General features: G+C 35.9%; 1 protein-coding gene across 1 annotated transcript in view; it reads left to right on the top strand.

Moving 5' to 3' along the window:
• HECW2 (HECT, C2 and WW domain containing E3 ubiquitin protein ligase 2) overlaps positions 1-21839 on the top strand; it is a gene marked incomplete at its 5' end in the record, with an annotated part of 121296 nt that overhangs the window by 31568 nt on the left and 67889 nt on the right. Inside the window, 5 exons of the mRNA XM_083366498.1 lie at positions 1291-1398; positions 6884-6978; positions 10825-10897; positions 15785-15954; positions 17315-17457. Coding sequence (XP_083222624.1) covers positions 1291-1398; positions 6884-6978; positions 10825-10897; positions 15785-15954; positions 17315-17457 — 589 coding nt within the window. The remainder of the gene's footprint in view (positions 1-1290; positions 1399-6883; positions 6979-10824; positions 10898-15784; positions 15955-17314; positions 17458-21839) is intronic.

Raw genomic sequence — 21839 nt, 5'->3', positions numbered from 1 at the left:
CAGGGCAGAGGGATTTACCGTCTAATGCTGAAGTACGATTATGCCTTTAGTGAAACATTTCAGAAGCTTCTGCTTTGTCATATCTAAGAAGGACGCTTTACTACCCTGCCCAGAAGCGTTTTGACATTTAGGGCTCTTCTTGGCTCTTGTTGGAGAGCAGGTGGCAGCTATGGCCAGGAGGGCCTTTGCACAACTTCAAATGATACGCTAATTGTGCCTGTTCATAAACCAGAAGGCTCTACTTGTGATCACTGATGCCTTATTCATCTCCCAGCTGGATTACAGCATTGTGTGCTTTATGTGACCACTCAGAAGCGGTAATTGGCCCAGAAAGCAGTGTCATGGGTAGTTATGGACATACTATGGCATGCCCGTGAAACGTCACTGCTTTGCAAGCTTACTATCTCCCTATAGGCTACAACGTGCAAATCAGGGTGCTGATTATCATTTATAAAGCTTTACATGACACAAGACTGGGTTATTTGCAGGATTGCCTATCTCAGTTATATAATCCCTTCCACAGGCTGGGCATGCCCCAGACTCTGTTGTGCCAATATCATTTAGTTAGATCTACAAAATCTAACTTGGAAAAGATAGCATATATCCTCTGGAGTGACCCTCACCAAGACTTTATTGAACCCAAAACCTGTTTTTTCCCCAGAAAACATTAAAACCCTTTTTCATTTGGATTGGAATGTTAGATGTGCCTTTCTTGGGGATAGATGATGTTATAGCTGACCAGAATGCATTTTGCTTTTTATTTTAGTTTTGTTGATTGTTGTTTGTAGAGGGTTGTTAGTCACTCAGAGTCACTATGGCAAGTGGTAAAAATATAAATATTTCCTTCCTCTATCTAAAAACTGAAGGATTCCATTACATTTGCTACATTATTCATTTTCAGTTTTGTGAAAGGGAAATCCTTTGTGCAATGGTATTTTTTTCAGGGGAAAAACAACAATTTCATTTGTCCAAATGACTGAGAATGAATAGAAATGGTTTCAGAGAAATGAGTTTAATTAAATCTTAATTGAGAACTTGCCTGTTGTTACTTCAATAGAGAGAGAGAGAGGCACTCAGCATTATCCTTGAAATGCAAAAATTATACTTAATTTATTTATTCATTTATTTCAATATTGATTTTACTGTTTTAACTCTTTACGGAAGTTTCATCATTCATCCACTGCAATCTGTAGCTGAAAAAGTTTCAGACTTTCAGTTGTGTCACATGGATTAATTTCCCTAGCACTAAGATATAGATGTAATATTTTAATAGATTTTTCTCCCTTTCAGATGAGAACTCACCAGCAAATTTCTGGGATTCCAAAAACCGTGGTGTAACTGGAACACAGAAAGGGCAGATCATATGGCGAATTGAACCTGGTCCCTATTTCATGGAACGTAAGTCTTCTGATAACACAGAATGTATGCATATATGTGAACAACTCATTTCTAGAGGAATCCTTGGAATCTTTGCAACGAGTTTCTGAAACATTTTAGTATTCCCTAGAATTTATATCCTCTCAAAATCTTATCAGGCAGGAGACAATGGCAATATAAAATGTTGATGGAGAAATATTGGTAGATAAGCAGTGAATTCCGACATATATGAATGAACTTATTCAATTTTGAGGCAAGTAGTGTTATTAAAACTGCAGAAAAAGGGAAAGAAGTAGTAAGCAAAAGGAACTGGATCAAGCAGATAAGGAAACAGAAAATGAAATTAAAGTAAGTCTAGGTTATGTCTTGTACTTCAACTCTGCAAACTTAGATATTCTTGCTAACTATATCCTTCATTCTGTCATATCTGCATTCCAATTCATACATTAACTTTTGTTCTTTAAATTGCTTGCATTTCTTGTTTTAGGTTCAGCTAAATTGTGAAAGTATCAAGAAATCTGTTAACATCTTGTTCATATTTTTATCTTACTTGCTGTACAGTTCTTGTTAACTCTCCTAGAGCTTGAACAAGTGTGAATTGTCAGAAGAAATTATTGTTGTTGTTATTATTGTTGTTATTTTTATTGTAATTATTATCATTATATCTACAATTAGATACATAAGATGGGTGGAAACATATTAACTCAAGTCCTAACCAAGGATCTAATAATTATGAAGGTAGCATTAAAAATATAAGCTGTTTCAAGCAGGATGGTTTTTTTTTGTAAAATTAGAGTATTCAAATCTGATAAATTCAATACTCAGTTACTTTGAAACACATCCAACTTAATACTCAACGCATCTTGATGCAAAAATGTTGTCCAGGTACTCATTGTTTGTTTGGTACTCAACCCACAAATTAGAACTTATCAGTGTCAGCTGCCTTGTGACTCGTTATATTATTCCTGATGGGAACAAATTGTTTAGTATTCATCATTTCTGGTACTCATCATGCCTACTGGAACCAAGTACTGATGAGTACCAAAGTACCACTCTATTATTATCTGTTCACAACAATGTGAAATTACAGCTGTTGGTTCTTTAACTGATGTTGGCCTTTATATGCATCAAATTCTTCTGTAAGATGTCATAATGTATTGGCATAGTGTATATGATATCCTTCTGTATTTGACAGATGGAAATTTTGTCACTATGCATATTTTATAAGTGCCGTCCATGATTTTTTTGGTAGGGCACTCTGTGTGCCAATAACCACCAGGACCCACCATGGCTGGTTGATGCCATAATCTTTCTGTTTCAATTTTCAGATCTTGATACTTTGTGATCTTCTCCAGTTCTTTGTCTTCTACCATCCTCTGGTATTGCCACATCAATTATCAACGTTTTCTCCCTTTCAACCACAGAGAAATCTATTGTGTTATGCCCCAAGAACTTTATCAGTTTGTATTCAGAAATCCCATAATATTTCCACCTGGTCTTTTTTCAACTACTTTTTAAAAATCTGTTTCCACCAATTTTTCATTACTGGCACATAATAATTTTTACAGATGTTCTGTTGAATCATTTGTTATGTCATTGTTTATAATCATCTTGGTGGATGAAAAAGAATCCAAACAGAGGAAAGTGGTACTCAGATTAAATAATTCAAAAGAGAACATGAAGGGGAGTTAGAAGAAGGAGGAATGATACTGCTGTCAAATACAAACCTTTGATCATCATTGTAATAAGCCTTTGCCCTCCAGCTATCATTGGTTAAAAAGATAGGCTGAATTTGTAGTGCAGCATTAATGCTATTAGAGGAGCTGAGAAGTATGGCCCTCCCCATACTCTGGAGAAAAGAATAAAAACGGAAATTTCCAATTGAAATTCTTGTGGCTTTGACAATGTCTGATAAGCGAAGAAGAGCTCCCTTCCCCCATAGAAAAGCTGGAGGAATATTATTGGCTAGATGACAATAATGTGGCAAATTGCTCTTTTGGACTACTGTTTATTTATGTATTTATTAAATTTATATGCCACCCCTCTCACTATTCCAAACAATTCTGAGCAGCTTACGGTACAATAAAAACAAGAATATAAAAACATTAAAATTTAACGGAGGTTGTATAAAACGATTGCTCTCCCTATGATATTTTAGAAGGCAGAGCCCATCTTTTCTTCCTAGCTTCAATGGAGGATAAGCTGGTATCCTGAAGCTCAGTAATATGGCTTGCTTCCCCATGTGATTAAAAGCTTTGTGCTCTGATTTCTAGAATACCTGAAATAAATAAATAAAACGTTCAACTTTTATTCTAGATACATTGTTTATAGTGGAATGAGCAAACTGCAGTCCCAAGGCTACATGTATCCTCCCAAACTGTTTTTAGAGCCACCGGAGTTCCCTGGGATGATCTCCATGGCATAAAAATCAAAAAAGGTGCTGTCGTAATTAGCCATACTTTTTAGGTTATATGAGTAATTGTTCCCCTGAAATGGAGGGGCGGGGGAAAGAGAAATTCTTGGTCCTGCTTTTTTGCTTTGCTCAGTCTATTCCTTTTATATCACTCAGTCCACTCTAGTCTGGTGGACTACGCAGCAACTTTCATACCATTTTTGGCAACATTTTCATAGACATATATAGGTGCAGCATATACTGGAATTTCAAATGGCTATTGCATTGAATTGTAATAACTCTGACCTATAGTCTTCCTAGGATGTTCTTTTTGTCACCTTAAGTAGTATTGACAGAACAATACTATTTAAATACTTCCATGCTCTTCCAAAAAACCACTTCTTATTCAGATATCTAATCTGAGATAAATCTCATCAAAACCCCTGAGCAACAATCAAGACCAGAGAAGAACAGCAATGGAACAGTTCCCTCTGACCTTATATTAATTGTTGTTGTTGTTAGCTGCGAAGTCGTGTCTGACCCATCGCGACCCTATGGACAACATTCCTCCAGGCCTTCCTGTCCTCTACCATCTTCTGGAGTCTATTTAAGCTCACGCCTACTGCTTCAGTGACTCCATCCAGCCACCTCATTCTCTGTCGTCCCCTTCTTCTATTGCCCTCAATCTTTCCCAGCATTAGGCTCTTCTCCAGTGAGTCCTTCCTTCTCATTAGGTGGCCAAAGTACTTGAGTTTTAGCTTCAGGATCTGGCCTTCTAAAGAGCAGTCAGGATTGCTGTCTAGATTTGCCATGGCTTTCCTCCCCAGGAGCAAGCGTCTTTTAATTTCTTGGCTACAGTCCCCATCTGCAGTGATCTTGGAGCCCAGGAAAATAAAATCTGTCACTACCTCCATTTCTTCCCCATCTATTTGCCAGGAATTGAGAGGGCCAGATGCCATGATCTTGGTTTTCTTAATGTTAAGTTTCAACCCAACTTTTGCACTCTCCTTCTTCACCTGCAACAAAGAGGCTCTTTAGTTCTTCTTCACTTTCTGCCAGTTTATTATTTAAAGGGGGATAATATAAGAACCCCAACACATAACTTAGTTTTCAAATATGGAACCAATTTATAGACTTTTTCCTGTGTTTTTGTTTTAACGGAAAGAATTCCAATATGAGAAAGTGGGGTTAGTCACAATATCTCCTCTCCTTAGGAGAATCCTTTCCTACGGAGCCCAGTGAAGAAATGCATACTACTAGTCATTATCAGATAATCCACACAATCCATTCTTCTTCCTCTGTATTAGTGCCATAAATTAGGATTTGATTTAATGCTTCTATGCTGATAATCAAAAATGGAAGGGACATAGCAGGAACTAAACCTTAGGAGTGTATATTACTGATGAAGTAGGGCTTCTGGGCATTTATTGTACAAACTTACTTATAAATAACTGACAGCACATAATTATTCATTTCTCCTTTTATATTTTATCTTGGTCTGATAATAGTTGGGATGACCAAAATGACCCTATATTTTTACATTCATGTTGATGTAAACATTTTCTGTTTAAAAGTTTTCAAAGCACCATTGGTTTCAGCTAAGGAAGTGTACAATGTTGACTATAAAATTAGACTTTTAAATTTTTTATTCCTCTGATTATATGACTGTGTAAGAGTTGAGATATAATAACATATCATGCCTTAGAAAGGAAAACAAATTTATATTATCTTGTGCTGCAATTGTGAATTAATATTTTGGCTAGATGCTTAAGTACGTTTTTCATTTTCTTCATATCCTTTGTTATGATTCATTAAAATTGAAAGTCAATAAAAATGGCAAGACTTTGTCTTCCCCCTGAGGAAAATCAGTTGACAGAATTAATTCTTGTAATGAAAGAAATAGTACTGAAGCTTGTGGGAACTGGCCATAAAGTTGAATGGTCTCTATCTCTGGTACTAAGACATAGATATGTATTTACAGCAGCTCATCTTTATATTACTGTTTCCACAGGGAGAATGTGTAATGTTGATAAAACTCCTGCCTGCCTGCTTGATGTTCTCCTCTGTTCCCTTTCTTTGCCTTGTGTTCTCTTTGTAACATTCAAGTGTAGTTTGGAACATTAATTGATCAATCCGTTATAGCAGTTGGGATGAAATTTGCAATTCATGTAGGAAGTGTGGAAGAAAAAGTGAAGTGCTAAAAATATATTCTGCACAGATTCTTGATTCTCAAGTTCTAATTTGGGGTACTAAAATGCAGATCTTAAGTAACAAGCAACACAACAACAATAATAATTATATATTCAAATTGCCACCCCAATCTCAACAACTCTGAGAAGATATTGCAGCTGATAATTACCTTGTTTAGAACTTAATCTTGGACTAGTAAGCACATCTGGACTTTTGAAAGCATATTATGGTTCCTGATATAAAAGATGAGGGCGAGCTATTCCTAAAATGTCTATTACAAACTTCCAATTCAGCAAGAAGTGAATGAGTGGGAATATTCCTGCCAATCTGTAGCCCCTCAGGACCCTTATTATCAACCTACCAACTTACCTTTGTCTTTCTGAGTGGCAAGTATCATATTTAAAAATAGCTGGGCTGCAGCCTCCTGCCAGTTTTATTTGTTAGGCATGGCCTTCTGACTTGTGAACGATTGACTTCTGACTTACTGGCTCAAAAAGGGACAATGTATTACAGTGAAACAGATACAGTTTTGGATTCCTGGGTCCAGGAAAAACGATGGGTGTAGGTTCTTGCAGTTGCTTAAAAAACAAACTTGGGGGAAAAATTAGATGTGGAAAGCAAAGGAGGAAAAAGCTGAAATCCTTTCCTTAATTGGGCTGCTTAATTTTACTTCTGGCATCTGTATAGTTTCAACAACTTAATAATATGTATGTTGCTGCCAAAGGTTTCAAGGGCATCTCTTTTGGAGAAACAATTATTAGACTAATGATCTCATTATTTAATCAGATTGCTACAATTTAAGTAATATGGTCTCAATGAATTGTGGCTATTGCTACCAAAGCAGCTGTTCCATTGACTGTCTTCACTTACTATGAATTGTGCATAAATTCTTATACTTCTTTCCCTTCATTTTTTTTCTTTTAGCTGAAATAAAAATCTGCTTTAAATACTACCATGGTATAAGTGGAGCCCAGCGTGCAACAACTCCATGTATCACTGTGAAAAACCCTGCTGTGATGGTAAGTATATATATAGCCTACAATGGATCAATCTATTTAACATTAAACCTGTTAATTTAGGTTGACAGTATTTTCCAATGAATTATCTGATTTAATGAAGGTATCAATATAAAGAGGTGATGAGTGGTATTTTGCCGCTAAAGGTTACATTTCATTTATTCTTAAACTATTTAATTTTAATGTAACTTGAATTTTATCATTTTGTTTGGTCAGATAAGGTTGTTTGTGTTAGCTTAATGGCTTCTCAAAATCTGTCATCCTTGCTGTCATCCTGAGGTGTTCGCTGCATCTGTTGTATGCTTTGAACATCAGTGAGGTTGACCAGGACTATAGATTTTCTCATGCAACAAATCTGATTAGAGTCGGCTTCAAAAAGGCTGTATTAGCAAAGCTATCTTTAGTATTTATGCATGCACCTGGCCTGAGAGAAAAAAAGGCCCCATAACTTTGGTTAAATGGATACTCATTAGAAATGTATATGTATACACACGTGTGTGTATGTATGTATGTATATGTGTATATGTATATGTGTATATATATATATATATATATATATATATATATATATATATATATATATATATATGTATATATATATGTATATATATATATATATATATGTTTAAGTATTTGTCAAGGTTTTTTGAATGGACCTTGCACCTCTCCTCCGTGCGCTGCACTGGCTTCCGGTTGCCTTCCGAGTGAAGTTCAAGGTGCTAACAATGACATACAAAGCCCTACATGGCATGGGTCCGGACTACCTACGGGAGCACCTTCTGCCGATGTCAGCACCCCACCGTCCTGTGCGCTCCCACAGAGAGGGCCTCCTCAGGGTGCCACCGCTCAAGGAATGTCGGCTGGTGGCCCCCAGGGGGAGGGCATTCTCAGTGGGTGCGCCGGCCCTCTGGAACAGTTTACCAACTGAAATCCGGATGGCCCCCGACCTCCGTACCTTCCGTCGCGACTTAAAAACTTTCCTGTTCCAGCAGTCCGGCCTGGCATGATAGTGTTAATTGGGGTCCCAGTTTGTTTTCACTATTGTTTTTATTACTTTTATTGTTCATCTGTATACCTTCCTTCCTCTGTACACCGCCCCGAGTCCCTCAGGAGAAGGGCGGTTTATAAAAACTAATAAATAAATAAATAATAAATAACTAACTCTTTCATTCCTGTTTTGGCCCGGCTCAGGGCTTATCCACAGGAACTAGTCAACTTATGACAGCTCATTATTTGTGCAAATTATTCAAATTGCTAATAAAGAATTTGGGAGGCTAAGATGATCATTTCGAACTATTTATGTTCTCATCAGTTAGTCATACCCTTTATCTGAGATTCGAACCCGGGCTGATTATATATATCAGGCAGTGTTTTAACCTCCTGAGCCACGGGTTCCTTCTCTCTTATATTAGCTGGAAGGCAAGGCAAATGTATGTTTAAGTATTTGTCAAGGTTTTTTGAATGGACCTTGCTGATTAACTCTTTCATTCCTGTTTTGGCCCGGCTCAGGGCTTATCCACAGGAACTAGTCAACTTATATATATATATATATATATGTGTGTGTGTGTGTGTGTGTGTGTGTCTATATATATATATATATATATATATATATATATATATATATATATATATATATATATATATATATATATATATATACATACACACACACACACACACACACACATACAGTATATGTATATGGCTAGCAACCTCATCTCAGATTCTGGCTAGCAGAATCTGGAATATCTAGAGATACTAGTATTACATCAAATGTTGGTGACCCAATTCCTTTTTTAAAAAAAAGGGCTTATAAATGCAGTGGTTGAGAGTCAATTTAATACAGTGGTTAAAGGTACTGGGCTAGAAGCTGTGAAATCTACTCCTGCTTTAGGCACAAAGCCAGCTGGGTGACCTTGGGTCAGTCACACACACTCAGTCCTGGGAAGCAGATAATGCTTCTGAAAAACCTTGCAAAGAAAACTACAGGGTCTAGTTCAGACAGTAGCCAACCTTAGTAATGAAAAACTAAAAATTTCTCCAAACTACCTTACTGAATAAGCAAGATATTTTAATGATTTCATTTATTCCTTATTCTGTACAATTCATTGACACAAACATACTATGCATATTTAATTACAGTTTGTTGTAGGCTACAAAATGCAGATGAAGCCCAACTGCATTTGTGTTTAATTTCAGATAATTACACCCTGAGTTTTAGAAGCGTAACTGGCTTCCCTATGCTTTGCAGTAGGTTACTCGTACTATTTGGAGGCATTGGGAGATTAAGGAAACTATTTTCTACACTCAGTTTACACAAAGAAAATATTGAAATGGACCTTTTTCTCTTTGAAAAGATTGATAAGAAAAAAAATCTGTTGGTCTCAGAAGCCGTTTAGCTAGTATTTGGTGGCAGACACAAGTAAGAGCAGTGCAATTTGCTATTCTCAACAAAATGGTTAAAATAAATGAATCATGCCTCCGCCAAACCTGATGATTCCAGTCCTCTTTATTCTTGTGATGTCATTGCTGGCAACCCCTGATCGTTGAAAAAGTTGATTTAAAAAGTGCTGCTATTGGTCAGCAAATAATTGTGTATCACTGAAATAAACAATAACACAATAGCATGCAGTATAATAGTTAAGATGCGATAGTCATTATTATTCAGGTTAATTTCATAAGGTTGTTATAAAATTAAGAAATATCCTTTCCTAAATCACATCCAGCTCCTTGAGCAAGGTGGGTAGACATCTGATAAGTAGAGAAAATAATATATCAATTTCTGATATAATATGAACATGACTCTTAAATATTATGGCAACAACAACAACAACATCAACAACAATAATATAACCTATATATGAGTATATATAATTCAGTAGATAAGATTCACCATCTTCCCTGTAAATTTAGCAGTAACTAGGAAGAACAACAGTGTATTTATTTGTATAAAACAAAACAACTATTTGGAGAAAATAAAACTTACCCACAATAAAGCGTATTTATGTTTCTCCTATTCTTCTATTAGAGATTCAGATCCACTGAGGCAGATGCCTAGAATTATCTTTTTAGCTGTCACTTCCTTAATTTTCTGCTGTTTCTAACCTGGACCTCAATGTTAAATAAAACAAGCTTATTTATCTAATAATTAATCTCTGTATATCAGCATGCCAAGAATATAAACAATGGGTGAAATTTGTAATGAGAATATTGCTGTTCAGAACTGAACCAGCAAGAAAGCCAAATCACAATTCCCTAGTCAAGTTTTTTTCTGTTCTATAATCTGTAGAAACCATTGAGTATGCTTACGTGCTGTGATCCTTTTAATTTTAATATATTTTTATTTTTTACATTTCATGTTTAGCACATCTTGGATTTTATCCAGCCACAATGATAATTCCCTCATATTTTTCATAGTTCTCTTTGGATTCAATGCTCAACTGAGTTTGCTGTAAGAGAAACTGACTTTTCTCTCTCAAACTGTTCATCCCCTGCTGGATCAGAACAATAACTAAAACTCTAACCTTGACTGACTTGTTATTTTTTAATAACAAATCAATACGTGTGCCTCAGAAACCAAAATGGTATTTCAAAACAAAACAAAAAACAAACAAACCCATACACTGATATTCCACAAAAGCCACCTGTTTTCTCATTAGTAATTCTGGTACAACAAAGGATATTTAGTTCACCTATTTTTTGTGCACTTACATTAATTGATTCCTATATAGAAAGTATTTTAAGCATTTAATAAATGAATCGCTTTGTTTTATATTTAGAAAGGGTTTTTTTTTTCAGATTTTTCTTATATTTTGCAAAATACAACATAAAATATCCTCTGTCTTTTAGATGGGGGCAGAAGGCACTGACGGTGCCTCTACAGGTCAGCACTGCCGAAAATTAATTAGTTTTACACTCTCGGGTAAGTTTTGCTTATTTTTTGTCTCTTTAAACCAGAGCACTGAATTTTTTATAGGGAATTCTGTGGAATGAATATAAATCAAATAAATTTAATGGTTCAATTTTGAGTGGAAATTTGAGTGAAATTTAAGAGGAATTTCTGGTGAAAATAATATTTTGGATCCAGATTGTTTGAGTCAGGAGAAAGAAATTTAAAAAAGAGTGAAAATAGAATGACTGCAGGAAGAAAACCCAAGTCCTGTCTGAAAAAGTATTAGAAGGTCCACAGAGTGAATAGAAAGCAGAAGGAGAAGAGGATGGAGAAGATGCTTGGAAGGAATTGCCACAGAAGAGTGTGGGTGCTTATAAGGATTATGAAGAGAGACCTTTGGTTGAATGATGAAGTGGAAAAGACTGTGGATGAGGAAAATTATAAAAGAATGATTGCTGATCAAGTGAGAATGGAGAAGGATGTTATATAATGTGTATACAGAGAAAATACAGTGGTAAACACTATGATGAAAGAGAGCAAGGGACAGTTAAGATTAAAAGAGTGCATGTGGACAATCTCCCATCCTCTCCTGTATAGAGATGTTCTGAAGAGTGGTCTACTTACCGGTGCTTCAGTTTTTGCTCGCCATACCTACGCCAGAACTCTTCTTTTACCTAATTTCTAATATGTAGAATCTTTCCATAAGTTGTGTTATACTTTGCATTACATGTGGAATATAAAGTTATGTAGAGCACGAATGAATACCCAGTGTATGCAAAATTTGTTACACAATTTTTCTCAACCAGAAGGTCTTAAAAATTGAGGAGTACCTCAACTTATCTTCATCTATACTTCTTTTGGGTTAAAGCTCTAGGTCCAGCTTTTCTTTTCTTAGAAGAGTTACAGTTGGTCTAAAAGTTCTATTGAATAAATTATTTTTGACAATAACATTTTAGAAAAAAAGGCATCTTGGAAAATATTTTGACCTCAAATTCCTGGCCCTTATGAAATTAACAATACAGCTTCTCTTACTATGTTAATGGCCACAGTTTAGTAGTGCTTTATTGTTCTGCCAAATCACATCTAGCAATCATGTTGAACAACTGTTACATTTACATCTTATATCCAAATGAATGCACAAGAAATGTAAATATTTCTTTCTATAAATATGAAAGTGACTTTTTAGTAAAATAAGATGCAGCTAACTCTGTTTCAATTCTGTAGAGTTTCTATCTATATTCAAGTACAGATGTAGAAAAGCTAACATTATTTATTAAATTTATAAACTTGTGCCACAATTACTTTATATATGAAAAAATAGGACGTGCTTCAGATTGAAAGCGATTAACCAAATTCAGAATATCTCATGGTTCATTTTAGGATATAGTAAGACAAAGTTTACAACTAAGTGCTTTACAACTTTTGGTTTGCAAAGCTAATAAAAGGTGAGATTAGAACAAGTTAGATTGAGAAACCAGCTGTAAGAATATATTGAGGATATATACTATTTTTTGAGAAATGATTTATTTAGACACATTTGATTCAAATCTCAAGTATTTTTTTGTCTAAAATGCTTAATTTTCAAAACAAACTGGTGCCTTCAGTTTTGCAGAAAATAGAGATGTCTTGGGTCCCACAAATGAGAAACTCATATGTCAGTTAGTTCATCAGCAGCTTCACCTTCACTAAGTAAAGAGAAAATCCTTGTTGTTGTTGTTTTTTGTTTTGTAGAAGGGTGAATACTTAGTATGTCAGTGGAAAAACTGGAAGAAGGAAGCTCGTCTCCCAATTTCATAGCTCAAGTAACAATTATAGATAAAAGTCCTGATAACAGCCAGGAAGGAGAGCAAAGGAGATGCCTTTGAAAAATGTATCCCAGCTATGAACAAAACTGAGGATCTCTAACCCTCTTTGCCCTCCCCAGCCGCCCCCTCCTCTGTTGCTCAAATTCTGCTCTGAAAATCCCTCTAACAAAGTAGCTGATAAGAACACATGAAAAGTTGCTTCAGAGGGAGGAAATTGCTCTACTCTCCCTGGTACAAGAGAGCAATTTGTCAGCAAAAAAACCTTAATTGGATATCGCCCAAAGTTGCCTTGGCTAACTTTTTCATCCATTTGCTCTCCCCTGCCCCCCCCCCCAAAATATGGATAATGTTTTCCAAGGTCAGCAGTCTTACACCACTTCCACGTGATATGTATACACTGATAGGTCAAACAACTCTGTCTTCAGCAGCAGCAACAAGAAGGTTACTGTTCCTCAGGCTTCTGGACATGTGCTCTCCTTGCTCCAAAACATTTCCAATATAATAATTTGTTCAAAGTAAATATGGCAATATTGAAATTAAAAAAGGGAATACCTTAAGATTGTACATTACACAGAGCATAGGTATAATGCCATAGCCCCACTCAAAAACTTGAAAAATCATTGAAATGGTTTATTTGTATAGTGTTCAAATCCCAATGCTGCAAGCATTCTCAAATTGGGAATGGTGAATGTTTAAATTAAATTAAATGTTTTAAATTGGCAAATGCCATATGTGCATGACACTATTTGCTCCTCTTATTCATGTTTCTGCTTATAAATTGCCTTTGCAAATAATATGTAGTTTTCAGTTTCAGCAGATGTGCACATACCATTAAAAATTCTGTCCCCTGTTTTTAAACACTTTTTTTACATTAAAAAGGTAAAGGTTCCCCCGGACATATGTGCTAGTCATTCCCAACTCTAGGGGCCGCTGCTCATCTCCGTTTCAAAGCCGAAGAGCCAGCGCTTGTCCAAGGACGTCTCCATGCACATGTGGCCGGCATGACTAGATGCCAAAGGCGCATGGAACACTGTTACCTTCCCACCATAGTGGTCCCTATTTTTCTACTTGCATTTTTACGTGCTTTCAAACTGCTAGGTTGGCAGAAGCTGGGATGAGTAACAGGCGCTCACTCTGTTACGCGGCACTTGGGATTCGACTCGCCAAACTGCCGACCATCTGATCAACAAGCTCAGTGTCCTAACCCACTGAGCCACCACATCCCTTTTTTTTTACATTACTAATAGACAATTTGTTTCTCCTGGCATGTGTCTCTATAAAGAGGCTCCATTTATCCACTGATAGATTCTCATTTCAGTATAATTAATAACTTCTAGCCACTCAGTGATAGCTTCACTACACAAATTAGGTCTGAAAATGTCATTGTTCCAATGAACTGATTAGATGCATACTTTCTAGATTATTAATTCCAAATTACTGGTTTAACATAAAATCTTTTGTATGACATTGCTTGATGAAAAAATAAGTCTGGTATCAAGATCTCCAAGATTGTACATTTCCATCTCTGGTTTTCTTAATAGTAATGCAAAATTATTTTAACAACATACAGAGTTAAAGTGAGATATTAATATTGTCTTATGCTAACAAGTTCTCAGTTTTATGTAGCTTCTGGCAATTACTTTACAAAATGATACAGGCTTTCTGACAACAGAGATAGCTTTGCTATTGCACACTGAAAGAGATTGTCTTGTTGCTTTGGGTTTATGGGTTCAATTTATTAGTGCTAAAATCTCATGTAATTTTGGGTGGTCAAAATGATTTTCCATTCCTGCTTTAATCTGCAGCAAGATTTTTCATCCTGGAGTAATAGATTAGTTACGTTTGTCTCTGGTTTTCTTTTATTAACTTCTACAACCCATTAAGTATAACTCATTGAAGCTTCAATGATCTATGGTTATTACTTAGATATGTATGGCAACTTCTCTTCTCCCCCCTACTGCGCACAATGATGCCAATCTTTTTAAAAAAATACTTGAACACAACATTTATCTTTGACTGATATCTCTCCTTATTCTTCTGTAAAGTTAGCCTCTTCCTCTCTGTGGAAAATAATGCATCAATACAAATTACTAATGGGTACACACCACTGTAGGACTTTATTCAAACTCGGATATCATAGTGGCTAGTTCACCATTTTGACTGGCTTTGACATATATGTTCAAACAGTAGTATGTCCATGAAAAGGTTAAATTTTGTAATCACCACCTCACTGGTATAAACAAATTTAATGTGTGCATTGAATTTTCTGTAGCAGCATTATTCAACATGATGTCCTTCAGCTATGTGTTCAGCTTTGAGCTGTGGTGGTGCAGTGGTTAGAATGCAGTACTGCAGGCAAGTTCTGGTGACTGCTGGCTGCCTGCAGTTTGATTCTGACCAGCTCAAGGTTGACTCAGCCTTCCATCCTTCCGAGGTTGATAAAATGAGGACCCAGATTGTTGGAGGCAATATGCTGACTCTGTAAATGCTTAGAGAGGGCTGTAAAACACTGTGAAGTGGTATATAAGTCTATTTAAGTCTACTGCTGTTGCTATTTCAAAATTCCCTGCTATTGTGACCAGTAAATCTATATAAAAGCAAAGTTTTACGTTGTTGGAAGATTTCGTGGTAGATTGGAAAAATAATTTTTAGCAAGTATGCCTGATGTACAGGTAGTCCTCAATTTACAATAGTTCATTTAGTAACCATTCAGAGTTACAACTGTGCTCAAGAAAGTGACTTATGATCGTTTTTCCGACTTATGACGGTTACAGCATCCTTATGGTCACATGATCAAAATTTAGACGCTTGGCAACTGACTAATTTATGACAGTTGCAGTGTCCCAGGATCGTCTTATGCGATCTTTTGACAAGCAAAGTCAATGGAGAAGCCAGATTCACTTAACAACTATGACACTAACTGTACAACTACACTGATTCACTTAACAACTGTGGCAAGAAAGGTCATAAAATAGGGCAAATCTCACTTAATAAATGTCTCAACACCAGAAATGTTGGGCTCAGTTGTGGTTGTGAGTGGAGGACTACCTGTATTTCTTGTATTATTATTATTATTGTTCTCTGTTCTTTCTTCCTTTTCTCTCTTTTAAAGATATTCGGGCCATTGGACTTAAAAAAGGAATGTTCTTCAATCCTGACCCTTACCTAAAGATGTCCATTCAGCCTGGAAAAAAGAAAACATTTCCTACTTTTGCACACCATGGGCAGGAAAAGCGGTCCAATATCATCAGTAATACAACTAATCCTATTTGGCATAGAGAGGTAATAAATGGTTTTGAAGAAAGCTTACAGCTATGGCACTATTACTTGAGCACCAGATTATGATGTTCTTGCTTATAGCTATTGGTTCACGTTAGGTACAGAAGCAGAGTGCGATTTTAGATGATATTTACCTGGACCTAAGAAAATTTGTGAACCCTTTAGAGTTGTCTGTAATCCTGCAGTAGACTTACAGTATGATCAGAATTTATTAAGTCCTAATGTTTTTATTGAATATATCGAGGCAACAAATTCACCATCTTTTTTGATGAAAATATGTGAACCTCTTAATGTCTAATGGAAGAAATTGAGTGAGAAGTTTCATTCAGTCAGAAAACAATCAGATGGGAGTTTGAGAGCCATTCCCTATTAATCCCCCCCTCCACACACACACGCGCATACACACACACACACACACACACACACACACACAAACGGTATATGTACCTGTTGAGTGACCCCCATGGAATCAGTTCTTCATGACACTCTAGAGCTCAGAAAAAGTGTCATGGTTTCTTAGGTTAAATGCACTATAAATCTATTGCCAAAGACTTTGGCTTTCATCAGTTCAAGGTAGAGATATAATCTACAAATAAAGAAAATGCAGCATCATTGTCACTTTTCCCAAACTTATTTATCAAACAAAAATCATTGCAAGATGCAACATATGGGAGCTTGCAAAGAACTCCAGAGTAATGGTAAAAGAACCACAGGATATTCTTACATTAGCTGATGCCAGTGTTCAAGAATCTAACATATGTAAAACATTGAACAAGAGTTATGTTTGTAGGAGGATATTGAGCAAGAAGCCACTGTTTTCCAGAATGCACATTGCCACCTGTCTGAATTTATTAGGGACTGTCTGGATGATCCAGCAAGCTATTGGAACAATGTTTTGCACACTGATGAGACAAAATTGGAACTGTTTGTCATTTATAAAAAATGTTACATTTGGAGAAAATGAAACACTGAGTTCAATAAGAGTGCCTAATCCTAGGCATGAAGCATGGCTGTAAGAGTATTTTACATTGGTACCACTTTTTAATCTCAGAATCTGACAGTTCTCAATTACTAAGGGAAGATTGGTGACAAAACAGAACGTTCTAATGGAGATGTATTCTTGTAAGATATCACTAAATTCATGTTTATGTGAAGTCTTTGTGGCTGAATGTTTTCTACTTTTCCTGTTTCAACAACAGTCTCAAACAGTTGCCAATGGATATTTGTGAAATCTGGATTATGGTAATTCATAATGTCTATATAGGAATAATTCTTTTAAAATATTGCTGAACAAATAATAGATATACTTACCTTCATTGCTTGTTTTATGAAACATAGATACATATGTATTTTATGTTTGCAGAAATATTCTTTTGTAGCACTTTTGACTGATGTCTTGGAAATTGAAATCAAAGATAAATTTGCCAAAAGTCGTCCTATCATCAAGCGTTTTCTTGGAAAGCTTACTATCCCTGTGCAGAGACTATTGGAAAGACATGCAATAGGGTAAATGAATATGTTTCCTTTGTTCATTTTAAGCCTATCTGAAAGAAAGGAAAGATTGTTTTCCTTTAAAAGATTAAATATTTGCTCTGAACTTTATTTACAATTCTTAAGCTTTTCTCTTATATATTGTCTCACTCTTTCAACACAATCCCTCATGTACCATTTTAACAAGTTGTTTTTTTTAATTAAAATGTGCTGAATTGTAAGACACAGGTTTGTACAGTAGTGTGCAAATTTATTGACAACATTATTGTCTGGTTTCAAATATTTTAAATTTTATAGTTGAAAAGATGCAATTAAATTCAGTAAGGTTAGAATGTATATATAATCTCTCTACAGATATTTTGCGAGTTTTAAATTATTTTTTTCCAAACAATACATTTACATTCAATACATTTATAAAGTTAATTTGCTTCTTAACCAACTCTGTAGAGCAAGGCATTAATCAAACAGCTGATGTTAAAGTTTAATACTGTGCACATTAAGAATCTGTTTAAAGATATGTTGCTGTATATGGCAAAAAAACAATGTAATGTTTTAATATAATATAAGTCAGATTGAAAAGGGACGCGGTGGCTCGGTGGGTTAGGACACTGAGCTTGTTGATCAGACGGTCAGGAGTTTGGCGGGTCAAATCCCGAGTGCTGCGTAACAGAGTGAGCGTCTGTTACTCATCCCAGCTTCTGCCAACCTAGCAGTTCGAAAGCACGTAAAAAATGCAAGTAGAAAAATAGGGACCACTACGGTGGGAAGGTAACAGCATTCTGTGTGCCTTTGGCGTCTAGTCATGCCGGCCACATGACCACGGAGACATCCTCGGACAAGCGCTGGCTCTTCGGTTTTGAAACGGAGATGAGCACCGGCCCCTAGAGTTGGAAACGACTAACACACATTTACCTTTGCCTTTAAGTTAGATTGGGACTTACTCATATGTTGAAAACTAAAGTGTCAGATATAATACCTACATAAAAATTCTAGGAAAGGGACATACTAATTAGTAAGAGGGCTTGTAACAGAGAACATGAAATGCTATACTTACAGTACTTTAATTATTAGTAATGACACAGGTCATAAGAATCACAAAGCAAGTCTGGGCTAATCAGTACCTCCATAGATTGCCTATTAAGCGTTCTAATGAAATAAGAAGGACCTCATCCAGATCGTTTCTAAGTTAGGATCCTACTGTGATTTGCTCAGAACGGTTGTTGCTCTGCATTTGTGCTGCTTCTGCTTCTGTTTTTGGATGCATTCATTAGAGGGATTGATATAATTCCCATTAGGTTTGTGGAATGGCTGCTTCACCACGTTTGGCACACAGTTTTGCTTGGGCACACATTTAATGTGCCTTAATTAATTGCTGTATCGCATTCTGTAGATTTACTAAACAAGAATATCAATTAGTTATTTATGTAATACTTTGCCACTTTTTATTGAGGCATAAGAAAATTCCCAGGGAATAGGTCCAATGAGCCTACAGTTCAGATCTGTATCTTTTTACTAGGAAATTAAGAACCTGACTGAGAACATTCTGAAGTTTGTGGAACACTTCACTTGCTTGTCAGTAGGCATCTAATCAGGCATACACTGCATACAGGTGGGTGTGCATCTGTGATTTAACAAGCACTTTGCTGCTTAGTAAGTGAAATGCCACTGTGGATCTCCTGTCTGAAATTGTGAAACAGCTGCAACCACTGAAAGGCTTGGCAAGACTCCTTCAAGATCTTCCTGAGGACTTTGGGGCATGTGTTCATATTCCCTGTCCTCAGTTCTACAAAGTTTCTATTTCATCACAGTGTTGTCATGCTGTTGCATGACTATTAAGAATCAAACCAGTTTGTAAACAAATGGCTCCTTTTCCACAGATTTTCTCAGCAATATAATACGTTGCATATATGGAGAAAGACAAATTCAGTTTGAAAACAGGTATCAGCTTTTCCCAAGTGGGGTTGATGCAGGTAAGAAAAATATATTGCAGATTTGAAAAGAAAAGGTTACTTACAGTAAGCTATGTTGGCCTGTGAAATGAGTGTCCCTCTGAGCCAGTTAAATGCTGCAGTCTTCTAAAACATTTAGGATTCTTTATTAAACTTGGGTCAAATACTGTACTTATGCCCTTAAAAGTGAAGTTTCTAAAATTTCAAACATTTTTTTCATGTTATATTTTTAGCTTCAGCAACTGTATTCTAATTTAAAATTCAACATTGTGCTATGCTAAACAAATAGATGTGATTTTAATAAATTTGCACACTACTGAATGCTACAATATATTTATCAATCCAGGAAAATTTTGGGATATTATTTAATCATTCACAAGATGTTAAGATCTAGCGTGTTTACCTCTGAGGTCTTTTTCCTTAGTACTGTTTACTAGAATATTATTATGACATGCAAGCCGATGCTGGTGACTTCTTCCAGCACAGTAGTAGTAATATTGAAATACTCATTAATAAGAACTGACTGGGCTCTAACTCTTAGGTTCATGTTTAAAAAAGAGATTAATGGGAACAGTTCCTTACATATCCATAGAATGCATTTTTCTTGTAGCAATGCGTTTGGTCTGTTTATAGATTTTGTCTGCCATCTTGTGGTCACATGAAATTGCTCCATGAGGTACTGGGCATTTTGATTTGAATATGCTATACATATTCAGTGTACATATACACTGACTATTCCCTATCACTACAAACAGCCTAAATCATATACTGTACAAAGTTTACATTAGAAAGTTCTTTGTGGTAAAGTACAAGCCATCTTCTGGGAGAATCAGGAACCTGATCAGAAATATTATTATTTATATAATAATATATAAATTAATCTTTATTCTGATCCCAACATTTATCCAAAGCAAGGCATACTAGTGGAATTTGAGAGCTTAAACCATTCAGTAAAATGTAGCAATGGCTTAGTCTGTCTCCCACTGTTTTTAGACTTGATCATAGAGTTGTTACCTTTAGAAACAGTTCTAATTCAAATGCCTTGGGAAAATTCCTTGTTGGGAAAGTGGGAAAAATTTCAGAATCAAGAATTGTTAAATGGCTAGGTTAAATATTATGAATTGAATTAAATAAAATATCCGTATCACTATTGGTCATATGCAGAGAAAAACATGCATGTTAAATTCTGTATCTAAAATAAAATGTGTAATGTTTAGAGGAGGAAATGATAAATATCTTTATTACAGCCATGGGTAAAGGGGATGTTCATACAAGATAGTGAAACATTTAATTATACAACCTATTTTGTTTTTTAAAAAAAGTTATTTTAAAAAACGTATGATCATTCATTCATCTTGAACTCAATGTAATTGCAGGCATTTTTCCTTCTCTATGTTATAAGAAGCTAGACTGTTTGAATTAATGCTTCATGAAATTTTCAGTGGTTAAACTTGTTTCACATAAGAATGTATTGGGAGTGCTAGAAACAAATATCAAATTATTTTGATTGGTTTTGTCTTTTTATATTCTCTTTTATTTTGTGTTTGATCTCTCAACAAAGATTGTCTTGCCAATTATGTATCTAACAATCAATTATTAAAAAATATATGTGTAGTATGATCAGCAGGTATCAGCCTCAGGTCAAGCCTGTCTGCTCAAAAGCTAATTAATAGTAGGATTTGTCATCATTGTTAACTGCACCCTAGATTAGGAAAAGTGTAAGCTGCCTTGAGTCCCCAAGTGCGAGTAGGTGGCAATATAAATTTTCTAAATTTAAAAAAAACAACAAGGATAACAACTAAAAAAAAGCCAACACAGTGCTAGGCTGCATTAAGAGAGGGATAGAATCAAAGATCATGTGAAGTGTTAATAATACTGTTATGTATTGGGCTCAATGGTAATACCATGTGGGTTGCTGGAGCAGCTAACGGCTCTCCAGCAACCCAGACTACAAGTCTCCAGTGCTGCTATTGGCTGTCCCTAGGCAGCAATGGTTGCTTCAAACCTATTGGCTGCCGCCTAGGGGCTAGACTATATATTGCGGCTAGTTACAGCCCAATTCTCAGTTCAGATCTTGCAAGCAATAAACCATGAGCTTTCCTGAACTCACTTGCCTCGTCTTCATTCCTGCGCCAAGGAACCCGCTACACAACAAATACCACTTTAAAATGCCTTGGTAAGGCCACACTTGGAATACTGCATCCAGTTTTGGTCACCACGATGGGAAAAATGATGTTGAGACTCTAGGAAGAGTACAGAGAAGAGCAACAAAGATGATCAGGGGATTGGGGGCTAACACATATAAGGAATGGTTGCTGGAATTGGGTATGTCTAGTTTAACGAAGAGAAGGACGAGGGTTGACATGATAGCAGTGTTCCAATATCTCAGGGGCTGCCACAAAGAAGAGGGAGTCAAGCTATTCTCCAAAGCACCCGAAGGCAGGACAA

Source organism: Vipera ursinii (genome assembly GCF_947247035.1).
Source record: "Vipera ursinii genome assembly, chromosome: 1".
Lineage (NCBI taxonomy): Eukaryota > Metazoa > Chordata > Lepidosauria > Squamata > Viperidae > Vipera > Vipera ursinii.
The sequence above is the reverse complement of the archived record's forward strand: the minus strand, read 5'-3'. Positions and strand labels throughout refer to the sequence as shown.